Source organism: Petromyzon marinus, chromosome 22 (assembly GCF_048934315.1).
Source record: "Petromyzon marinus isolate PM22_M1 ecotype Great Lakes invasive population chromosome 22, UKy_Petmar_22M1.pri1.0, whole genome shotgun sequence".
Lineage (NCBI taxonomy): Eukaryota > Metazoa > Chordata > Hyperoartia > Petromyzontiformes > Petromyzontidae > Petromyzon > Petromyzon marinus.
The window spans coordinates 11,397,146-11,420,252 of NC_133688.1; the positions used below are offsets into that span (position 1 = coordinate 11,397,146).

At 48.3% G+C, this 23,107-nt stretch overlaps 2 protein-coding genes across 7 annotated transcripts in view; one reads left to right on the plus strand and one right to left on the minus strand.

Moving 5' to 3' along the window:
• Window positions 1-5,767, plus strand: part of LOC116945011 (SUN domain-containing ossification factor-like) — a 92,216-nt gene extending 86,449 nt beyond the window's left edge. For all 4 annotated transcript variants that reach the window (XM_032959060.2, XM_032959061.2, XM_032959058.2 and 1 more), the window contains one exon: window positions 746-5,767. In XM_032959060.2, the coding sequence (XP_032814951.1) occupies window positions 746-1,321 (576 nt within the window). In that variant the 3' untranslated portion in view covers window positions 1,322-5,767. The remainder of the gene's footprint in view (window positions 1-745) is intronic.
• A 9,614-nt stretch (window positions 5,768-15,381) lies between these two features.
• The window catches only part of MAPKAP1 (MAPK associated protein 1), a 128,811-nt gene continuing 121,085 nt past the window's right edge, over window positions 15,382-23,107 (minus strand). For all 3 annotated transcript variants that reach the window (XM_032959056.2, XM_032959055.2, XM_032959054.2), the window contains exon 12: window positions 15,382-22,122. In XM_032959056.2, the coding sequence (XP_032814947.1) occupies window positions 21,967-22,122 (156 nt within the window). In that variant the 3' untranslated portion in view covers window positions 15,382-21,966. The remainder of the gene's footprint in view (window positions 22,123-23,107) is intronic.

Genomic DNA, 23,107 nt, shown 5'->3' on the forward strand with positions numbered 1-23,107 from the left:
GTTGGTTCTTTCGGTGAAGTCACGTAGGTATAAAATAAAAGAAAATTAATTAAATCACGACGTTTCGGACGCAACGCAAGCGTCCGTCATCAGGTGGGACAACCACAGCAAGAAACAATTGCTGGAAGTGGGCAAAAAGGGCTGCTGTAACTTACATACATACGTACATACATGTGGAAACGCCGTTTCATAGGACAACCATTGCTGACTTTTCACAAAGTTGGAAGCTAGTTTTATTGATTCCAGAGGGAGGTTGGGCTAAGTCAGTCCCCAGCTAGGGTTTGAACAGCTTTAACGTTGCTGGTACCTAACAAATGTCAGACACTATTGTGTTCCCAGAAAGTGGCACTACTTTTTATGGCTTTGAAAGAATAATGAGCAAAGTTGATCCCTGACTGAGATTTGAACTTGTAAACCTTCGGATTGTAATTCACATTTCCTAACCCAACGCTTCACTTGGCCATTCACGCTTGTACATCAGTTGTATGTATGATGAACTTCTTTCGCACCATATGTAGCCAACCGTGCTTATCGGAGGTGCGGGGAAGGACAACACACTAAACACAAAAAGCAGTTACCGTAAGCATATAAAAATGTACAAACTTATACGATTCAACTCGCCGCTTCTCTATTTGTGTGTTGCATTTATTCATTGTCACACAACGTGCAGTATCTAGCCTCGAGCACCGATTGATTTTTTTTTATTTCGCAAATATTTATTTTGATGTCATCTTCCCCCCTGCAGAGGAAAAGAGCCAAGCCATGCAAAACGGAAAAGTCGGACACGCCCAGCGTCGATCCCGAAGACCGGGCATTATTGGACAAGGGCAGCCACCACAAGCTGAACGGTGCACTCGTGCCTAACGGTGTGACGAACGCCGGCATGTCGGGTGCCGGTGTGTCGAGCGCAGGCGTCCTCTTCAGCAGCTCTGGCGGGCGTCCCCCGTCGCTCGCGGGGCACGAACCGCGACTGTCGCAACCGCCGGGCTCCGCGTGCGGCGGCTCCTCCTCCTGCACCTCCTCTTCCTCCTCCTCCGCCTCCTCTTCCGCCTGCGCGCAGACGGTGAAGCTAGCGGTGAACGGGCGGCCTCGCGGCGGCGAGGAGCGGGGAGCGCCCAGGAGGAAGCGATCGCGGGCATACTGCGCCGCGGGCAGCGGTGGCGGTGCGAGGGAGCACGGCGTGCTCGTCAGCAGCCTGCTGCGACGCCGCTCGGGCTCTTTACCGAGCCTGCGCGCCAGCGGTGACGGCGCGCGGAAGCCGCCCCCGAGCAAGTTTCCCGTGGAGACGGTGGGCGTCGTGACGGTACCCACGCGCTCGTGACCGCATGACCGCGGAGGAGGGTGGGGTTAGAGGGGGCAAGCGGGGGGGGCAGGGTGCTGGAAGCATTCAAACGCGAAAGGAATGTTTTTCGCAATCAACCAATGAAGCCAATGCGTTGCGCTGATGGTTTTCTGGGTGCGGGCGGATGGCGTTGGTGCTGGGAGACGCAGCGGGGAAACGTTGTTAAAAGTGCCGCAGTGTCGCAAGATCCCAAGTTCATGGAGTCATTTACCGTGGCGTCCCGTTACCAAGACAAAAGAACAATGGTCTAACCCTACAAATGAGCTGAAATAGGTTTTGCTGTGCTGTTGCGAGCACACCAATATTATTAACGCTACGAGACTCTACACTTATTCAGCTTGCCCTCGCATGTCTTCTTGGAAGTGACTGAAACAGTGAAGAATGGGAAGCTGTGCCCACCTCCATACATTTATGGTGAGTTGGGGGTTGACTGAAATTTACAATGCCGACCACGCATGAAGGGGCACTATGGTAACAACAATTGCGTCAGCGAGACTGTCTTTGATGGTCTTCGTTGTGTGGTGGAGGCTACACTGTGACACTCGGGAAAGTATTTGCCAAGAATGATACTGATCTATGCTAAGCTCTCAATTTCAATGAAGGTTCTTGAAGCCCAGAGCTATACTGGAAGATTTCACAACACTCAAGCTTGTTTGCCAGCAACCTTTCAATCGAAGAGAGGAGGCTTTCAGCCCAACTACTCATTGTGACTGATCCTAAATGAGGCAGGAGCCAACAAGTATTTCATTGTACTCTTATAATCAGCCACGCAGTCTTGAGTGCTGAAAATCTGGCTTTCATTGTACAGAGTGGACTGCATCGAGTGTATAGTTTGGGTTGCTGAGCCATGCCTACCAGTTATGAAGCGTCCAGAGACGGCAGCCCTGCACTGTCATTCGTAAGCACGCGCAAACTCGCCTTCTCTAGGCAACTGAAGGAGTCTATAAAGTAGTGCAGTGCCATCCAATACTTTATCCCCGGGGTGACGTGTACCGTATTTTTACGTTGGAATGCAATCCCAATGGACGGTGCTCGACGTTGATGTTCGACGTTGTACTGCATCGCCGCTGTTTACAGTCGCGTCACTGTGCCGCGGATGCTCCGACACCGGACTTCTGACGCGCAGGGAAAGGGGCGATGTTTGTGACCGGAAGCTCGTGCAGATCTTCAACTGTGAACCACGTCCGGGGGTCCGTCTCCTTTCACGACGACCTTTGCACCCCCCCCCCATCGCGCCTCTCACTCGTGATGCTTGAATGGAGCCCTCGCCAGGCCCACTCCAATGTGTGGCACCACCGCGGACGTGGAAAGGGAAGGTGTTGAGCATCCTTCGTGAAGAATGTCATAAGGCCCGGCACCAAAACGCGTTTCTCACGAACTCTTAACGAGATTGCTCCTGCCACAGTTGAAAGTGCTTTTCTCCACTGTCTTTTTGCATTCGTTAGTCTAGGCTTCCTGCGCTGAGCCACGGACTGTTCATCAACAAGACTGTTTAGACGCACGGCTGTGAGCCGAGTTGGTTACATTGAACTTTTGTTAGTGGCGGTAAGGCAAAGTGTGAGTACTGTACTGATTTTTGTTCAAATACAGTCTCTCTCATGGAATTTTTTTACGAAGCTGCACCAACTCGAAACGCCGTGGGTCATTGAGGAAGGTGATGACAGCGGTGATATTTTGGCTCGTTTGTTCTTAGTCGGGGCGGTGATATTTTACTTTGGAGGATCTTCGACCGAGGGACGTGATACCACCATCTCCGCGAGTCGTGCGACACCCCCACCACCCCCCTCCCCCCACGGCTGCATCAGTTTCACTTGTAGGGGTCTATACAAGGGTACGAATGTGGAATCGGATTATGGCATACAATAGTAATAATCGTAAACGTAATAAGCGTAACTGTCCATCGCAGATAGGGAACAATTCTACCGTTGCCTTTTGAGAAGTGTTTTGCAAGCCAGGCTTTAAAAATGTGACTTTATTGCTGCCCGTCAAGAGAATCCGTACACACAACACACTTTTATATGAGACTATACTTGGGTGATTTTTTTTTTTTACATGAGGGGCATACGATACTTAGTTTCTGATGCAAAGTGCAATCGAGCGAAGCGGGGATTCAAAGGATAAAATGCAACCGAGTTGCTGTAAGGCATCAGTTTGAGAAACTAAGGCTTTATTACAGTGTTTTAATTTAGCTTGTGCATGTGTGTGTGTGCACGGACGATCGCGTACTTCAGTTGTTGAGCCGGCCATCTGGTTTTATTTTCGTGAAGTGACATTTGTGAAAGAATGCTTAAAAATTGTCTCCTTGACATTTTTATCTTTCCTCTTATTTTCTCTTCACTAAAATTTTGTGTTGTACTCTTCACCGATGAAGTGAGAGGCGATCGTCGCTGAAAAGGAGGTTGTGGGGGAACCATGTGGAGAGAGAGCAAGTTAAGTGTCTGGGTGGGGGTTAGGGTTGAGGATAGAGTTTGGGATAAAGCCGAGATCAGGATATGATTGGCCAGTTTGGGTCACCCCTGTAACTCGTGCCAAACATTGGCTTTTCACTTTGCACCTCCCTTTCGCTTTTGGTATTGACAGTGCCCACTCTCTGCGTTCTTATTTTATGTCCGTAAACAAATGGGATTGCACGGGCGTACAGCGTATCAGAGTCACAGACGTAACGAGGGACAGGGTGACATCCTCTTGTGCTACAGCTCGAACGGCACAAACCCCCTGCAACTCGGCATCGTCCATTTCTTCTCCCGGGTAACAATCTGAAGCGGTAATTATTGTCGATACTAATTTCACTCTCGCAGAAGAGCTACGTTTCGAGGGACTGTTATAATGAGCTGTTGTGATGTTTCAGACGTGTAACTGAAGCACTTACTCCAATCTAGTCACATGAAGAGGGAGCAACACTTTCAGCATTTTAAACACTCATGAGGTGGAAACAAACCCAACCCATTGAACAGAGCCATTGATGCAAGGGGTTTAAATGGATAGATTAAGGCCGTGTTAAATTGTGTGACGTCTAAACAGCATTGGCTTTGTCTGGAGCGTATATTTTCATGCTTGTTGAGTTTCTTGGTTGTACACTTTAGGTCCACACGACGCAGTGTACATAATGCAGCAAACATACACACTTGGGTTCTTATTTATGTATTTATTGTTTAATGCAAACTCTCCGCGGACAACTAGTTGGTTCAGCCGGTACTGCTATGCCCCAAAAAAGGCACCCAGATAGCTTTTAATTAAACCGGGTGGACAAAGCCCTTTTAAATGCTCCTTCTTGCCCATCAAGAATGGTGAAAGCCATCTTTGGAACAAACTGGAATGTGATTGCAGTAATTTAATGCACCCCAATCTGCTTTTGTGTGTCCCATGCAACTGGAAACCCCAAAGTGCCACTCGTGGCTCCTCTGAACTGTAACTACAAACCCCCACCACTCCTCAGCCCTGTAAGACGTGCATGCAGTCTTTATATATAGGAGACTAACGCAATGAATAATGTTATTTTATTCATCCTTAAATGCAGCATTCGTCCCATTTCATACTTACCTTGTTCCTTATCAGTTATATTTTACAACCAGTTTCGTAACGTGGTGTCGTTCTATTTAATTCATAAGTCACTTCTGGTAACACCTCTCTCCTGTAACCAGCAGTACGGGGCCACGTGTCACCGTGTCTCGTGTACATTCAACACAAATCTCTCCCGCTTTTGGTTAGGGGGTGGGTTAATTTATTTTTTTTACGATGGACATTTCACGTTTACGTTTGTAACTTCGTTGTAGGAGTTGTTGGTGTGTGACCGATTGGAAAAAAAAACAACCGAGCCATCTGTGTCGCGTGGCTTCACCTCTTGGCATTCTCTTTAAGATTCTGCGCAGAGAATAAATGGCCATTGCACTTGAAACTGCCTGGTGTGCGCACGTGGATTTGTAGTACGAAAGAGAATTTACATAGGCCTTCTGTGGTTTCTAGCCCTGGAAGTTTTGACCGCCCGTGTCACGTGCGTTTGCGCGTTTTGCACTTTCAGCCTTCCCGTGAAATCCAAGCGTTTGTCTTGCAGCGAATTGTCAGCAAGTTCATCACGAAGCTGTAATCTGTAGCACAGCACAGGTGCACTACATTTCTGTCGGCGCCTGACGCTGCCTCGAACGAAACAACCGAGGACTGACTGAATGTATTTTACTTAACGCGCACACAATTGGACACATTTGCTCGAAGAGGATTTTTTTTTGGTTTAATGTCAAAGCCGAGAGATCCTGGACCCGCAACACAATGGTGTTATTGTTTTAGGAGATACTGTGAATTGTTCCCCGCGTGATGATACCTGCTGGTGTGATGTACACGACTTCCCTTATTTTAAAAAAAAAATGTTCACGTGTTTCTGGTCATTTTATGAGTGGGAAGCGTGGATTAAATAAACATAAGTTTTAATCAGCGCGCCTGCTCTTCCTGTTATTGTGGGTTGATGGTTTCGAGGGATGCCCTCATAACAATCCCAACATGTTGATTTTCACGTGGTGGAATGTGAACCCCCTTTTTGGGATGTGCCGCCAATACGAAAAATCTAAATATCGGACCTCGATCTGAAATTTTGGATCTGAAATTTGTTTGTTTTGAATTGGTCCGAAAACATGACGTCACTTCTGTAATTTTCCCGCCAAATGTGGTACCATGTGACACGTCACTTTTGTTTGCATAAATTGGTAGGCAATGTTAATAATCCCAAAGTCCGAAAACAATGATTGTCAAATATAAAAAAAAAAATATTCTGTGCAACTTATCTCGGGAGTGTAAAATGTATTTAGTGTTAATAGAAATGAGCTGCAACTTTAATGAATTGTTTAAAAATGATTCATTCCAATGTAACTTTTGTCACAATAAACTTTAGAATGTGCATGTACACAGCCATTGTTAATGTTTAGTGACGAAATAAGCCACGTATGAGGTCATAGTGCGCAAAGGTCCACAGCCGGGTTCATGAACCCACTTGCAGTTCTGCCATTTGGCGGTGGATTTGGTCATTTAATAAATCTGTGATCTACCAACCTTTATACAGTAGAACCTCGGAGATCGAACGCACCAGAACTCGTTCAAATCGGTGTTTGAACGATCTTTCCCAACATTTTTTGCCCCGGAAACCGAACGAAATTCGGAGGTCGAACAGGGAATCGCGACTTGAAAGAACCTCTACGGCTGAGACGCTGATGGCCAGCAGCGTGCATGACGCTTGCACAGACAAAGGAGACTCCCCCCTTCCAAACAATGACACCACCACCACCTCCTCACCACCTTACACTCAAGCCATCAACTCTCCTTACTACAGGCAAAGAGTGAAGTTCAATGTTCATTCATTTCATTTATTCCATATATTTATTAATTCTTGTTTTTTTGTCGGATTTTATGCATGTAATTACTGTAAACTTCGTGTAAAAAATGCTTTATAATGAGAGATTTCTTGTGTCTGGAACTAATTAATGACATTTACATTCATTCTTATGGGGAAAATTAATTCGGTGTTCGAACAAATCGGTGTTCGAATGGCCTTCTGGAACGAATTAAGTTCGATCTCCGGGGTACCACTGTATTTTGTCCTTTATCTTCAAAGTGTGTGCGATAGTGGACGTATGCACATTTAAAATATCTCAACATCTAAATGTTATGACATAGGAAGCGTTTTTTGTGTTCATCAAAGCAATGTGAAGTTTCGATATCAAATTAATTTAAGACGGTGCATTTCAAAATTTACTTTGATCCTCTTAAGTTTTCATTATACTTTATTTATATGCAGCATATATGAATGCATTATTATGAATCCACCGATACTCGATGTACGACGCTATTTCCAACCAGCAGAGGACACTGTTAGACCGTTTCTTTGCCCAGCCTGGATTGGCTTCACAGCACAACCATGAAAGCAAATTCAACTCCATCATTCCACCTCGTTAAAGAGGCAGGTGTGGTGGCTCACGCCTGTACTGCAGGTATGTGGAAGCAAGTGGTTCGTGGATCACAGATTTGTGAACGGCCAAACTTTCCGTGCTGTAAAAGGCAGCACAGCAAGTTGGTTCTCGTGCTGCAGCTGTCTCTCAGTCCGCTTTGGCCTGGCAAGGGTCGCGGCGGCAGCGTGTGGAGACGTCGCCGTCCACACCTCTCTCTCTCCCTGGCGACAGACTCGAGCACTACTACACTTACAATACACTACACTATACAATACACTACATTATATACTACTATACACTACTACACTATACACTACACTATACACTACTACACTATACACTACTCTACACTATATACTACACTATACACTACTACGTTATACACTACACTATAAACTACTATACAGTACACTAATATACACTACTATACACCACTATAAACTACACTATACACTACTACACACAGACTCTAGCTCTTCCTGGGGAATTCCCAGGCATTCCCAGGCCAGCCGAGCGACGTCGTCCCACCAGCAGCAGCGTGTCCTGGCCCGGCCCCCCGGGTCCGAGTGTAAGAATACAAATTGAAGGTTATTTTAGGCAAAACCATTTTTAAAATGCACTGCAAAGCCGATGGCAGTGCAACGAGGGGACTCCGGATTTATGTTCTCCACTGGCTCCCAATCCAATCCCGGATCAGTTTCAAGACCTCGCTCATCATCTTCACCTACCCCTCTTGTCCACACCTCCTCTCTTTCCTCTCATCATAACTCTTCTCTCCTCTCCTCCACGCTCTCTCATACCTCTCCCCTCTCTGGACATCTGTGAAAAAGAGCTTCATAGCTCATCGGATTCCTGCTGTATAAATCAATACGATTCTGATTCTCATCTCCCATCGAAATCTCTGCTGCAGCATCCCAGACTTTCTGTGGAAGCACCACACCCCAGTCAAAATTCGCTCAGTTGAGCGTTCTCTCATTCTCCTCTTGCTGCTCGTCTTGTCCGGAACTCCAATCTGTCCGTGCTGTTTATTCCCTGCCTCTTCCTCCAAAATAAACGTTTCCACTTTCTCTACACGGCATCTTGTGGATGCGGTCTCAGATGCTCAATCAAAGGTGTCCTCGCGTTGTATTTGTGTTGCGTTTTCTGCGTAATCCTCCCGTGCCTTTTTTCTATTTTTCCACATTGTACCACAGGTGCCGTCCATACGCAAGCAATCCCATCGCTTCTCATAGCCTCGAGTCGGCCCTCAATTCTGCTCGGACGCAGGAGAACTTGTGGCATCTGAACCCTTTCTCTGAGGCATGAACCCAGGACCATGCATTCCACTTGCCTGAACCGCTGGAGGTGGTAACCTGCGAGTAGCACGGTTGGCCACGTACGGCGCGAAAGAAGTGCAACGCGCATACAACTGATGCAACTCGCATGTATGGCCAATAACAGTAAACAATTCCACGAAGCGTTCGTGTAAAAGGTTTAACCCACGTAATTCACATTCATTGTTCAGAAACAAAGGGGCCGTCCATAAATGACGTCACACGATTTATGACCCCCCCCCCCCTCGTCACACGGCGTCACAAAAAGTCAGACCCCCCCCCCTCAAATATGACGTCACAAAGCTCTGCCCCCCCCCCAAAAAAAAATGCTTCAAATCGCTTTAAACTATTGTCAATGTAGTGCGTATTTAATGTGGCGCTACACTCTGATGTTGTAGGAGAAAGCATTTATTAAAAAGTCTATATCATTAAGTTGAACGTGTTGTCTATATTTACAGTTGTGTATTTTGATGTGACGTCACATTTCTCAACCCCCTCCCCCCCTCGTCACACATCGTCACAAATGTCTGACCCCCCTAGGTGCGTGACGTCATTTACGGACGGCCCCAAAGCTATCCCACTCAACGACAGAGCTTGATGAAACGGGCGTGAACACGTGCTAGAGGAAAGAGACGGCCTGATGTTGTTGGTCCAGGAGGATGTGGGCACTGAGTGGACTTTCCGATGACTGCCACCAATTTGTATCAAGATCTGCCTCTGTGTAGGAGGCTGGTGAAGGATGCTATTTGGGGCACCTTAAGAGGCAGTCGCACTCCAACATCGCCCGTGATGCTCATGCGGTGGAGTGACTCGCGGGGGCAAAGGTCAGGGAAGGGTGGTGGATTGGGAGCGCACATGGAATACACAGGCCTCCTGAGCACGACCTGAAACGCAATCGGGTTACCCCTCCATCCACTGTGCCTGATAAGACGTAAACGAAAATCAATTGGGGTTTTGATGATCCTGCATCAATTGACTCCACCACCGTCAACTCGCTCACCGCCGGTCCGCCACCTCGTTATCGCTCTCTTCTGACGCTGCTGCAATGGTGACCGTGAACTCTACTGATCGATTCCTCAACAATGAGGACGCGTGTACTGTATTAGCAGACTGTTTCGTCTCATCCATGTTGCGTTCATCAACCAAACACGCTGCAGGTCACGAGTGACGATCCATATCTTCACACACACACACACGGGTAATGGTGCTCTGCTGGCAGCCTGGAGTCCAATCACGTGAGAGTATTGGCAATATCCACGTGGTCGACGTCGTCCGTGGGCCTGGTGATATTCACAGTGGTTCTGGCGGTGGTCTTGCTGGTAGTCCTGGTGGTGGTAGTTCTGGTGGTGGTAGTTCTGGTGGTAGGTCTGGTGGTGGGTCTGGTGGTGGTAGTTCTGGTGGTGGGTCTGGTGGTGGTAGTTTTGGTGGTAGGTTCTGGTGGTGGTAGTTTTGGTGGTAGGTCTGGTGGTGGTAGTTCTAGTGGTGGTAGTTCTGGTGGTAGGTCTAGTGGTGGTAGTTCTGGTGGTAGGTCTGGTGGTGGTAGTTCTGGTGGTGGTAGTTCTGGTGGTAGTTCTGGTGGTAGTCCTGGTGGTGGTAATTCTGGTGGTAGCTGGTTCTCGTGGCAGTCCTAGCGGTGGTAGTTCTGGTGGTGGTAGTTGTTGGTAAGTGGTCCTAGTGGTTGGCCTGCTGGTGGTGGTGGTAGTTCTGGTGGTTCTAGTGGTAGGCCTGGTGTTGGTGGTAGTTATGGTGGTTCTAGTGGTAAGCCTGGTGTTGGTGGTAGTTATGGTGGTTCTAGTGGTAAGCCTGGTGGTGGTAGTTCTGGTGGTTCTAGTGGTAGGCCTGGTGGTGGTAGGTGGTTCTAGTGGTAGGCCTGGTGGTGGTGGTAGTTATGGTGGTTCTAGTGGTAAGCCTGGTGGTGGTAGTTCTGGTGGTTCTAGTGGTAGGCCTGGTGGTGGTAGGTGGTTCTAGTGGTAGGCCTGGTGGTGGTGGTAGTTCTGGTGGTTCTAGTGGTAGGCCTGCTGGTGGTGGTTCTGGTGGTAGGCCTGGTGGTTGTAGTTCTGGTGGTAGGTGATTCTAGTGGTAGGCCTGGTGGTGGTGGTTCTGGTGGTAGGCCTGGTGGTGGTAGTTCTGGTGGTAGGTGGTTCTAGTGGTAGTCCTGGTCGTAGTAGTTCTGGTGGTAGGTGGTTCTAGTGGTACGCCTAGTAGTGGTAGTTCTGGTGGTAGGTGATTCTAGTGGTAGGCCTGGTGGTGGTAGTTCTGGTGGGAGGTGGTTCTCGTGGTAGGCCTGGTGGTGGTGTTTCTGGTGGTTCTAGTGGTAGGCCTGCTGGTGGTGGTGGTTCTGGTGGTCCTAGTGGTAGGCCTGCTGGTGGTGGTGGTTCTAGTGGTAGGCCTGCTGGTTGTGGTGGTTCTGGTGGTTCTAGTGGTAGGCCTGCTGGTGGTGGTGGTTCAAGTGGTAGGCCTGCTGGTGGTAGTAGTTCTGGTGGCAAGGTGCGGGGGTTTTCTCCGCCTCGTTACCAGCCGGCGTAGCGGCCGGATTCACTCCAGCAACTGGTGACAAGTCGGATGGATTCCGCCCTCACGTTGCCATCCTCTCCTGATCCTTCGTCGAGATTCGATTGCAGCGGCCAAAACCAATCTGAATCTCAAATGAGTAATCGATCAGGTCAGATGACATCCACCACTTTATCGGAACCCAGATACGTCATCGACTCTTCCTCTCCGTTCCGTTATTTTAAGTAACGGTAGTTTTTGTTTATTTGTCTTATCATTATTTTGTCTCATTAAATGACGCTACACTTTCCGTCGTTTTCATGCAGGGGGCGCTGCAAACTTACACGTGCCCCCTGCATGAACGACGGAGTGGCAGGGACAGACGTTCGATTACGTTGGAATCGATCTGCAGACGGTGGTCTTCTCGCACGCCCAGCAGCTCCACGTCGCCTTATCTCGATCCCGCAATCCCAAACAGGTGAAAGTCCGCGTCCAACCCAACCCCCGGCAAGGCCATCATCTACTTAACGACGAGAGCAAATTCACACGAAACGGCCTTTGTCAATGAAGTCTTCCAGATGTAAAATGATGAAAGCTTTTAATGAAGAAATACAATTATCTAATTCAAAACATAATACAATTCAATGCCGTTTGATTTGAAAACTTCAAAACGGAGCATCGGGCGCTTGCGTGAATGCATCGTTCGTGTGCAATTTTTTTTGTGACCGTCCTGGCCGAAGGCCGTAACCACCTCTCGTTACTACTGAGCCAAGAATGTCTGTGTGTAACGCGCGTGACGTCACTTCATATGCCCCCCCATAATTAATATTCATGAGCGGGTGGATTTTTACACTCAAGCAGGTCGAGCGGAAATACTTTTTTTTGCAAATTCGCTTTAAAGTTTGACGTTTTTCTTGAAAGTGAATCTAATAAAGAATTCTACGCAGCATAAGTTGATTTGGTGTATTTATTTATTTCTTCAGCACTTCAGACAACAGGCAAGTTTAATTTATGCTTCTGCATTATAGTAAAATAGACATTTATCCTTGATATTGTATCGAATTCCAATTTATTTCAACCCCAGCGACCGAAAGCAGAAGAGAAAGTATTAGCGCATTGAATTTGAACAAGTTGAAGGTCAGTTATATACAGTGCTAAAGTGACATGAAGTGACGTGTTTTATGATTTCGTTTTGTGCCAGATTCCCTGCCATTAATACAGCGCTACAGTGAACTGCAGTGAAGTGTTTTATGAAATACTTTCGTGCAAGATTCACTGCCATTAAACTTACATACAATTATTACTCCGATCAACTTTTGCGTAAACATTACAGCTTCCGTTCTCGAACGTGCAAACAAGCTGGTTCATTTAAAACCGCTTCTCCTTCTTGTGTAGTTTGTCGTCCTTCCCCCGCACCTCCCAACTATCGCGGTTGGCTCCGTGCGGTGGTACGGGAGGAGGAGAGGTGGCAGTGCGCGTGTTTTTGTGCACGGTGTGAGACTCCCGTTCACGGCCACCAACTCCCAGTGCCGATCATCTGAACCGGTCCTGGGCCTCGCCCGAGGTCGACTCTGCCTCGAAAGAGTACCTGGGCTCGGTGTGCAAACGCCGCCACCGGGGGAGACAAAGGCGGCCGTGCGTGGTGACACCCACCCACCCTCCCCCTCGTGTGCCGTGCCGACCTTCGAAAGGTGCTGCTATTCGCCAACAGCACTTGCCCCTACGGCTCTGTTGAGGCTGTACTGGGGGGATCGTCGTCTTTGGTGTGCGGGAATCCGCTGCCTGTCCCCGCATCGGCCCATGCGGCCCTTGGGACAATTCACGCCAAAGGCGAAAACCACCGGGACAGGCGGGGGTCGTCCTCGCTATTGAGATCCTTCGGCGAGTTGGCAACAGCGGGAGCAGAGGCGCCGAGTCCAAACGGTTCAATTAGCGACGATGCGTTGGCAAACTGGTCCACCCGCTAACAAAAAAAAACAATCCGTTTTAAGTGGCCTTAAATGAAAAAAAAAGTATAATCGGTGACGTTTCGGGCAATGGCCCTTCTTCATAGGACACACGAGTCTTCTGGTGATGATGCCACCAGCACTTAGTGTGTGTGGTGTGTGTGGCGTGTGATGTGTGGTGTAGCTGGAGTGGCTGCACCCTCCCGCCCAGTCTCGGTGCTCTACTCTGGTGTGGAGGCCACGTGCTGCTTGCTGGCCTCATCGCTGCTGCTCGCTCAATCGGGCATGGGGTGGGAACTCCTCACGATTTTTCATTTGGAACTCACCACCATCACCACCCTCCTACCGCTTCTCACTGACAATCTCACTATTCAGGGTGCTCCATAAAAATATTAACACTTCCGAGAATTCACGACCACCACAAGAAATGTGGCTCCGGGCTCTGGATACCACCTGGAGAAGATTCCAGGCACGCGTTGACAATAATGGCGACCACGTGGAGACTCTTTGAACCTATTAACATACATGCGTTATATTAGTGTATTTTCCATAATTTTTCCATTATTTTTCCATTAAAACGAGTCCCATATAAGTGTTAGCATTGTTTTGTAGCACCCCGCAGATCCTCGCCATGATTCGCCCACTGCTCCTCATTGACGAAATGCGACTCGCCAATTCTCACTCACCATATACCTCCCAACTTTTCACCCACCGCTCCTCACGAACGATATCTCACACACCTCATCTTTCCTCACGCGACATCTCACTCATTCATCACAATCTCACCGAACCTCAATATATATCTCGTCTCACCATACCTCAACTACTCCATCATGGGACCTTTTCCAGTATTAAAATATGAGAAGAGGTTTTCTCCTTTTTCTGGCAATAAAACAGGTGTTGAGATTTTAAAACACCAAACTGAAACCTTTTACAAGGAATCATGTCTGCATTAACCACAATACTTGTGGTCAGAATGCAAACAAAAAACACTGATAATATTTGCATCGTCTTTGAAACTGATTGGTCCACACCAGAGTCTCTGGTGTGGACCAGTTTCCTAGACAATACATTATATTATCAGTGTGTGTTTTTTTGTTTGCATTCTGACTACAAGTATTGTGGTCAATGCAGACATGATTCCTTGTAAAAGGTTTCAGTTTGGTGTTTTAACATCTTAACACAGCTGTTTTGTTGCCAGAAAAATAGGGGGAACCCATTCTCACCTCACTGCCCCTCACCCACTACACCTCACGTTTTCACTCCCCACACCTCACTCGCCACATAGTCCTCTACTCTACTCTGGTTAGCCCCACACATTTTACCTGTACAATGAATTGAGTCAGAACACCGAAGACAACATGATTTTCGCAGATGCTTCGGAAATCTGGGACAGGCTCTGAGACCGGGACTGTCCTGGGCCAACCAGAACGTTTGGGAGCTTCACAAGGAGACCTTCCAACTAAAAGTTGTTTTCTTTGACTAGGTAAGGCCCACTGAGCGACGACAGTTCTTTGTGAGAAGCGACCTGGCCACAAATGATAGATCACCGAAGTGGCCTATCACGTGGAAATTTATAGCAGCCAAATACTCTAAAGGCACGGTTCTAAATGTGGAGGTAAAAACCGGAGGTCCCGGAGAAAAAAAAAACACGGGATCACGGGGAGATCACGCAAAGTCCAAATTTACAGCAGCAGGCGTCAGGGCCGGCAACGAACCCACGACCACCTGCATACCAGGCTAGGGAGTTAACATCTCACCACCGCGGTGTCCTTCACTTATGAGTAACCAGAGCAGGCTTCCTCCACATCACTAACGCAAACCCCATCACGCGTCCATTGGTCACGAGTAGACATTCAAATCCGTTGCGCGTGAACAGGCTTCCATCACCCATGCCGCATGAACGATGCTCTCGCAAGCGAGAGGAGGGGGCCGCTTGGGCGGGTGAACATTTTCAGTTTCTTTATTTTGGTGTTTCCACATTTCTGTATTCATTTGTGCGTATGTGTGTTTCAGTTTCTTTATTTGCTTGTTCGTGTTTTTGTTTTTTTGGTTTGTTGTGGTTGCACTCGATTCAAGAGCCGATTAGCTCACAGAGCTATACCAAAATAAAGAAACTGAAACTCAAACAGATCTCAGGGAGCAACGCGGTCGTGGCCACCCGTGACGCTCGAACAGCGCTGGGGCGGTTTTCTCCAGACAATAGCCTCAAGTGCCGGGCACGGGGGCGTCGTGAGGCGAGGGCACTTTAAGAGGGCCAAGGTGGACACGCATTAATTTCACACAACGAGCAACAAAAATGAGGAGGGGAGGGGGGGGGGCCTTCCACCCCCCGCCCGCTCACCACCCCCAACCTGCAATCCGAGACACTTTCACTTTATTACAATAACAACGATGCGACGCAAGTGATGCAGCACATTCTGGTTCGAGCGACGCCTCCCCTCGAGCGCGTGAAATGCGAGGGAGCCCCCCCCCCCCTCCGTTTCGGACGAGGACGCCGCTACCACGGGGGGCCTCGTGTCTGTGCCCTCAAGGGCACAAAAAAGCTCCTCCTCCTCACCGGAGAAAACAACTCAAGCGACACGATGTTTTATTTCTCTGCGGTATCGCGACGTGGAGAGGGTGGGGCTTTGTTTTTTCCTCCTTCCGTTTCAGAAGGGCGACAAACAAAAACGTATATCGCCGGGGCGATGGGGTGACTCGAGTTCCACTCCTACAGGGGGGGGGGGGGGTTTCAGCACAAAACAAGAGGTAGTGCCCTGCCAAAAGGATCTGTCCATATATCCGAGGAGAGCCAGTGGGTGGAACATTGACAGTATATATTAAAAAAAATACCGTTGAGCGACATTAACGTAAAAAAGACAGCCCAGAAGACGCAGACTTTGACAAACGACGAGTGAGGGATGAAACCCCCTCTCTGTTAAATATTGTTGTTGTAAATTTGCAGTTTGGCTACCACAATCCATCTGTTGCGTAGCGCTGTGCCAGAGCCATCAACTCGCAAACGGGATGCCGCGTCATTTTAAATCAATGTAAAGGGTCAACTTGGCCCATCATCATCCCCCCCCCCTCCCACCGCCGGGGTAAATAAAACAAGTACCGCTTTGTGAGAAGTCAACCAGTGGTTGTCCTATGGCTCCTGCCATAATTTTCAACTACCAGGGGCCACCGACGAAGATGGGCAAAGCTCTGTTGCGCATTTGCGCACGGAAACGCTTGGACGTTGACGAGGAGTTTGACGTTCTGTGGTGTTGCCCCCATTGACCAAAGGGGAGTAGTGTGAGAAATAGCGTACAACGCAAAATGTTGCCAAATGAAATATTGGCATATTAAAATATCAATCAAATCGTGAACAAAACCTCCCGACACGAAACTAAAAAAATTTAAACTAAAATTTCACGTGGCTTCTTTAAGGGTTTTACACGAAAAGCAAAAACGCTAATTGCGCGCGTGCGCGCACGATTGAGCAATATCAAACACAGTTTGACAAGTGGCCTGTGTACATCATTCCCGCATTGTTAGAATGCTACCCGGGAATGAAAAGGAGGAGGGGTGGGTGGGGGGGCATTCATAACCCGCATCAGTGAACAGGCCCCGACGTTCCCATGTTACCGTTAAAAAGAAGCCTGAATGAAGCTCATTCAAACAAAAACGCACACAAAGCGTTTGACCACCACGTGCTCGTTAGCGAGACAAAAAAAAAATGTTCAGCTGCCAAGCGGCACCTGCCTATTTTTTTTTCCCACCCCCACATCGTTTACGGTTGACAAGACGAAGTGCCTTTTGTGTGATACTTTGTACAAAAAAGGGGAGAGGCAAATTGCAGCACACGTCTTTATAATACATTACGCCGATGTATTTCTTTTGTGACTGTACACACAGCTTCCCGATTGCCCACAACCCGGAGGCCGGGCGCATTCGACAAATACCGATGCGGGCGGGCGAAGAGATACGAAACATTTGACTGGTGCGTATGTTACAGAGGACAACCTCAGAAGGGACAATGATGAAAGAAGCACGCAGATGAGAGGCTGTAGTTATGCCAGAGTGCTCCCTAACAGCTATCCCCATCCACTTACAATGGCGCTTTAATATTCACAGTAATCACCCCCTCTGCGGTTTGGTGAGTGTTCGCGCGCGCGTGGTTGTGGTGGGGGTGGAGCGGCGGTGCAGTGGATCGCTACGCTGCGACACGAACCCGGCGAGCCGAGTTTAAGATTCCCGCTCACGCCCAACACCGGTGACGATTCTATGAACCGGTCCTGGGCCTCCCCTAGGTCGACTCAGCCTCAAATGAGTACCTGGTGCGATGTGTAAACATCGCCACTGGGGAGACAAAGGTGTGGTGTTGGGCCCCCGCGACCCGCCTTCTGAGCCGTGCCGGCCTTCATAGATGCTCTCTAACAGCACTTGGCCCCGAACGTCCGTTAAGGCTATACGGGGAATATTTGTGTGTGTGTGTGTGGGGAAGGGCAGCTGTGGCGTCGTGATTCGTGCGCTGCACTACAATCCTGGCCACCTAGGCTCAATTCCTGGCCACGGTGCACAACACCGTGACAATGGGTATTTGACGCCTGGCCTCTCCTGGGTCATCTCGGCCTTGACAGCATGTAGCTTGTGCAGTGCGTGGTGTCCAATTCAGTATGGGAGGGATACAACAAAGGGGACGGGATGCGGTGCCGACCACATCACCCTTGGATTCATCATCGCCAGCCCTAATAGGTGCTCACTCCCAGCGCCTGCTTCAACAGTCTATCATTGTCATGGTTGACAGTAGTGTATCTTAATAAGGCTTCTCCTATTTATGCTAACGTCCACCACATTTATACCAAAGAGTCGTATATTCTTGATTGTTTGTCTGGGTAAAACACAGTCGTGTTGTTACATTGTGTGTGCGTGTATATACATATAGGTTCTTTACGAATGCACGTGGATATGCGTGCGTGATATACAGTGCTTGGGGGGCTTGGGGTGGGACTCCGATGAACGATCACTCCAGATATTAGAAGTAATGCAATGTAATCCCGTACTTGGCGTTTCCAAAATAACAGTAATCCGCTTACTTCGTTACTTAATTAAAATTAACAAGGGGGTTTTTGCTTTCATCTCAGAAATGACAGCACTCTGCTACGGCATTGCAACGCGATCTATATTTGGGCTGTTGCAGTCTCCGCATTAACCCCAAGCTGCCGACACCATCATTTATCACCGCCCGCCCCTGTACATTAAAATTAACAATCAAAAATAATCAACCGGGGCACGTGCTAAGTAACAGTAATGTGATTAGACAATGAAAATGGGAGTATTAATACGGGATTACAAGACCTGTCATTGGTAATGTGATCACTGTAATGCACTGCTTCCCCAACAGTGTTTCTTTTTTTGTTATATGTACAATTTGTAGGCATAGCATCAGTTTTTTTTCGTCTTTAGTTTGGACCGATCACTTAACTCAAAAGTGGCCACAGCATCATGCCTAGACGGAGCACTGACCGTTGTTGCTTGAAACAAAAAGAGCAAATGACATGATTCGGAAAACACCACCCTTATTATTTTTGACTGTGACCTCCTGCAGCCCAGACAGCCTCACCTGGATATAAAATAATAAAAACGTACACAGAATGGATTGGGGTTTTTGTTTGTCTCCTCGTTCCGTTCGCTTGCGAAGTGAAAATGTTAAACCTCTTAGCGCCACAAGCCCCTTCCCCGTAAACCGGAGGTCCAATTCGTGGAATTCAGACGTTCGATAATATTAACAATAAAAAAATCAATGGAGAACGAACACAAGTGGAAGACTGAACTCATCTGAAGGAGCAGCACATTCAGTATAAAACACACACTTCTGTATCAAAAGGTCATGGCAGTGCGGTGTAACGGGTGGTAGTAGGCATGGTATCGATGAACCGGTTTTGTATAAAGTCAGTCCCGTCTGCTAAACCTTTTGTAAATTGTTTTGGTTCGACAATTGAAGGCCATTGAAGAACAGTTCCTTAGAAATGTTGTCGCACAGGGCTTAAATTCGCGCAAGGGCATAAAGGGGCAGCTTCTACCGATATTTGGCGGGGAAAGCGACGCCCCAACTTCTGTTTTGCTTTCTACCGATTTGGCAGATTTTGCCAAAACCCAGAGTCGGGGAGGGGCAGCAGTTCTGCCAGCACACCGTTATCGAGCACGACATTTTCAAAACTCAAGTCATCGTAGTAAATCGGCATGAGAAATAAAAAAACGGATTCTTATAAAAAAAAAACGGTGACATCGTCTCTCTTCAACGTGTGGAGTAGTTTTTAAAATAGTACCGACAATTTTGTTTCATGAATAAAGCAAAATGATTAACGTCCATGCGGGGGGGGGGGGTCCCCTGCTGAGCCATTGATGGCCCAATGAGGCGTTCATTACTCGTCTAACTCGGTTGTCTGTGTTAGTATTACATTACCATTCCTTTAACGCTAAACACAATTAATCCAAATTAAGTTCTGGACACCGATTATATTGATTGCACGCAATCAATTTTACGCATAAAATAACAAGTTCGTTGGCGCTTCCGCTGAGCACGTGCCTCACGATTAGGTCATACAGTACGTGAAATCCTTGGCCAAGGGTCCACTCAGCCCATCATCCCCGCCAGAGTCAATAAAACGAGTACTGCCTTGTGAGATTGTCGACGGTGCTTGTCCAGTGAATAAAACGCTCCCCTGCCAAAGGAATGCAGAATTTCCACCACTGGCTTTCAGTCGCCAAGTAAGAGGACAACTGTCCCAACAGATGAGCATTAAAAAAAAACCCATAACTTGTCTTTATATAATGCCATATACTGTAGACGTGTAATTTCGGCACACCAATTCTGCAAAACGGGAAGAAAATTGAGAAAACTTGCATTCTTTGCTCCTTGCAATAAGTCGTCTGTGGAATTCCAATAGAATTACGATTCCGGATTTACAATTCGGATGGATTTAAATGAGCCTTTGTTTCCGACATCGGTTTAGCAAAAACATAACCATGCCAATGCTCACAAAACAACACGAATCTGGCTGGGGACTTTCACAGCTTTGAAACAACACGAACCCACCCTGCCAATATAAATTTACCATCAGTGTCCACTCATTAATAGCATGGGGATAATACTTGAACACACGACAACTTGATTGGCGATTACAAACGGATTCTCAATTTCCGCGTCCTCTCATTGGCCATCTCGTTATTCACCCCACCCAAAAAATCTAAGTCACAATTTGGGGCCGCAAATTCAGTTCAATGATAATTGCGCATCTTGTTCAGCACTCCTTTGTATTGGTTCCTCATCTGTTCCATCGTCCCATTTTTACAGTCTTGTACACGCCATTAGCCTAAGTGTGACACTATGATAATTTGCATACATTGTAAATTGCAGATTCTTGCAGGGACTGTACATGGTCAGCGTAAAAATAGATTTCAATGAATCGCTACATTCCCGCTTCTCATCCTAATTATCTGAATTCGCATGCCTAAAGCCGGTTGCAAAAGGCGTAAATCTTCTGCCGCGTCCATGAGACGCAGAACCAGATTACAAAACAAAGCTGCTCAAATGGTATTTTATTTAGGGTTGTATCAATTGATTCAAATCGACCTTTACACTAATGACATGCACGTCAAATCGTGCATATAAAAATCGATCGGTTTCCTATCCATATACGTTGCAATTGCTTCAGTGAAACCCTATGGCCACACTGGATTCTAAACGCATAACAAGACCATAAAAAAAACTATGACCCCAAATCAAAAACTTTCACGTGAATTTGGGGAGGGTGTGAACTGCCACGCCATTACGTTTGCTGCAGCGTGTGCTGTGGGGAGCGGTGGTGTAGCGGTCGGCACTACACGCTGCACTACGAACCCGGAGACCCGAATTCGATTTCTGCTCACAGTCACCAACACCGGTGACGATTATCTGAACCAGTCCTGGGCCTCCCCTAAGTCGACTCGGCCTCAAATGAGTACCTGTTGCGGTGTGTAGTAAACATCGCCACTGGGCAGACAAAGGCGGTCGGGCGTGGTGCTGGCCACCCACCCCCTTGTGTGCTGTGTCGGCCTTCATAGGTGCTACTCGCTAACAGCACAACGCTATACGGTGGGATCTTAATCTTGGATGTATACGACATTGGAAAATCTGCTGCTGTTACGAAAAAGGCCCTTTTTGAGGACGAATGCACGGTGGGGGCCCTATTCACAAATACACTGGCAGAACGGCAAATGTGTGGCCGATATTTCTGTCAATATCAAGTGGAAACGGCCTTTCAGAAAATACACGAATCAAACCCATTATCTCTGGTGGAAAAAAAATACAAAAGTGATTTTTATTTTTTTTATGCTAAAGCGATAGAACGCCTCGCCCACTAACCAGTACGCCTTCTGCATCCAACGCATCTTAAACAAGACAAACCCTGGGCAGGTTTTGGGTATAGGACTCACCTCAGGTCGGATGTAGCCTGCGAACAGATGCCACTTGGTGGGTGGATATCAAAACCTCTCGCCACGAGATTGTCAAATTTCAACCACTGCCCGAACGGAGTTGATGCCGCACCCCCCCCCCCCATTGCTCGTTTGAGTAGGGAAACGCTTCGACTTCCGACCCAACTTTTGCCGTTACCCAAATTATTTTTCAGGGTATCCACGTAGCTACGATTCAGAGAGCCATTTGCTGCACACTTCTTCGCCGCCGGGAAGAGAAACCCTGCGCCACCCCCACCCCCGCACCCCCCCCAACCTCTCCCAGACCAAACTGCCGCTGCGCAACATTCGGTGGACAATTCGCTTTGACAAAACAAGATTGGGGGGGGGGGGGGGGGGAATGGAATTAAAAAAACGCGTACAAATTTTTTTTTTTTTAAGTTTTAAATCGAGACGGAAACCTCTGGCGGCGACGGGCGGACGGCGACGCCACCCCCGGCGCGCGCCTCCGCTCCCCGCCGCTACGACGGCTTGGCTCCGCCACTGCCGCCGCTCCGGTCGCCAGTGCTGCGCCGATCCTTGAAGGTGAAGCTCGACCTGCGCGCGAGCTTGCGCTGCTTGGCCGAACGGTACGCGGTCCGCGTGGCGCTGCACCGCGACTCCAGGATGTAGTTGATCTGCGGCGGCGGGAGTTGGAAGGAGAGGGGGGCCGAGGGCGGTGGTGGGGGGGGGGGGGGGGGTGGGGGGTGCGGATCGTCAGGACCCGTTTGGGAGAAAACGCGCCGTACAGAGCCCACTGGGCTAATTGGAGGTGCAGAGGAAGGACGAACAAACACAAAATAAACTATTGTTAATTTTGTTTTTTTTTTACCAGCTAACGCCCCACTGAGCTATGTAGCTCTTTTTCAGAAGCAACTTGGCCACAAAATGATAGCCCAAGGAAGTGCATTATCGCGTGGAAACTTGAGGCAGCCAAATACCCTAAACGCGTGTTGATTCAAAAAAATGAAGGGGGAAAAACAGGAAGACCTGGAGAAAAATCCAAGCGACCGCGGGGAGAACGTGCAAACTCCAACTATACAGGCATCGGGGTCGGGATGGAACCCATGGCCTTCTGTATGCCAGGCAAGGTAGTGAACATCTCGCCTGCAATCCTCAACACTGTTTGGGGTAAGTGTGATTGTATTGTTTCATTTGCTTTCACTTTATTTTGCCAATTATATCCCAACTTGTGTCAGTTTCCACATATGAAGAGTAGGCGACAGAAGGCCGGGACTCTATATGAACAGGGATGGGTGGCCAGCACCACGCCTGGCCGCCTTTGTCTCTCCAATGCTGATGTACACACGCCGCAAGAGGTTCTCGCGCAAGATAAGGTAGCTAAACGAAACAAACAAAAAACGACCATAACCCAAATAACACCGTGTCAAAAAACACATTCGGGGTCAAATTCTGAGACGTGTAAAAAGCAGTGCGAGTACACACGGGAAGTGCCATGACGCGGTGGGCAGTGATAATCAACCGCACGCGTGGGTGGGCATGGTGGGGGGGGGCCCTCGGGGCACGGACGGGAAAAGGTCACGCGCGTCCCGTGGGTTACATGTAAAGTTTACGAGGCGCGGCGCTCAAAACGGCGTGGCGTCGCACGCCGAGATACTCCCC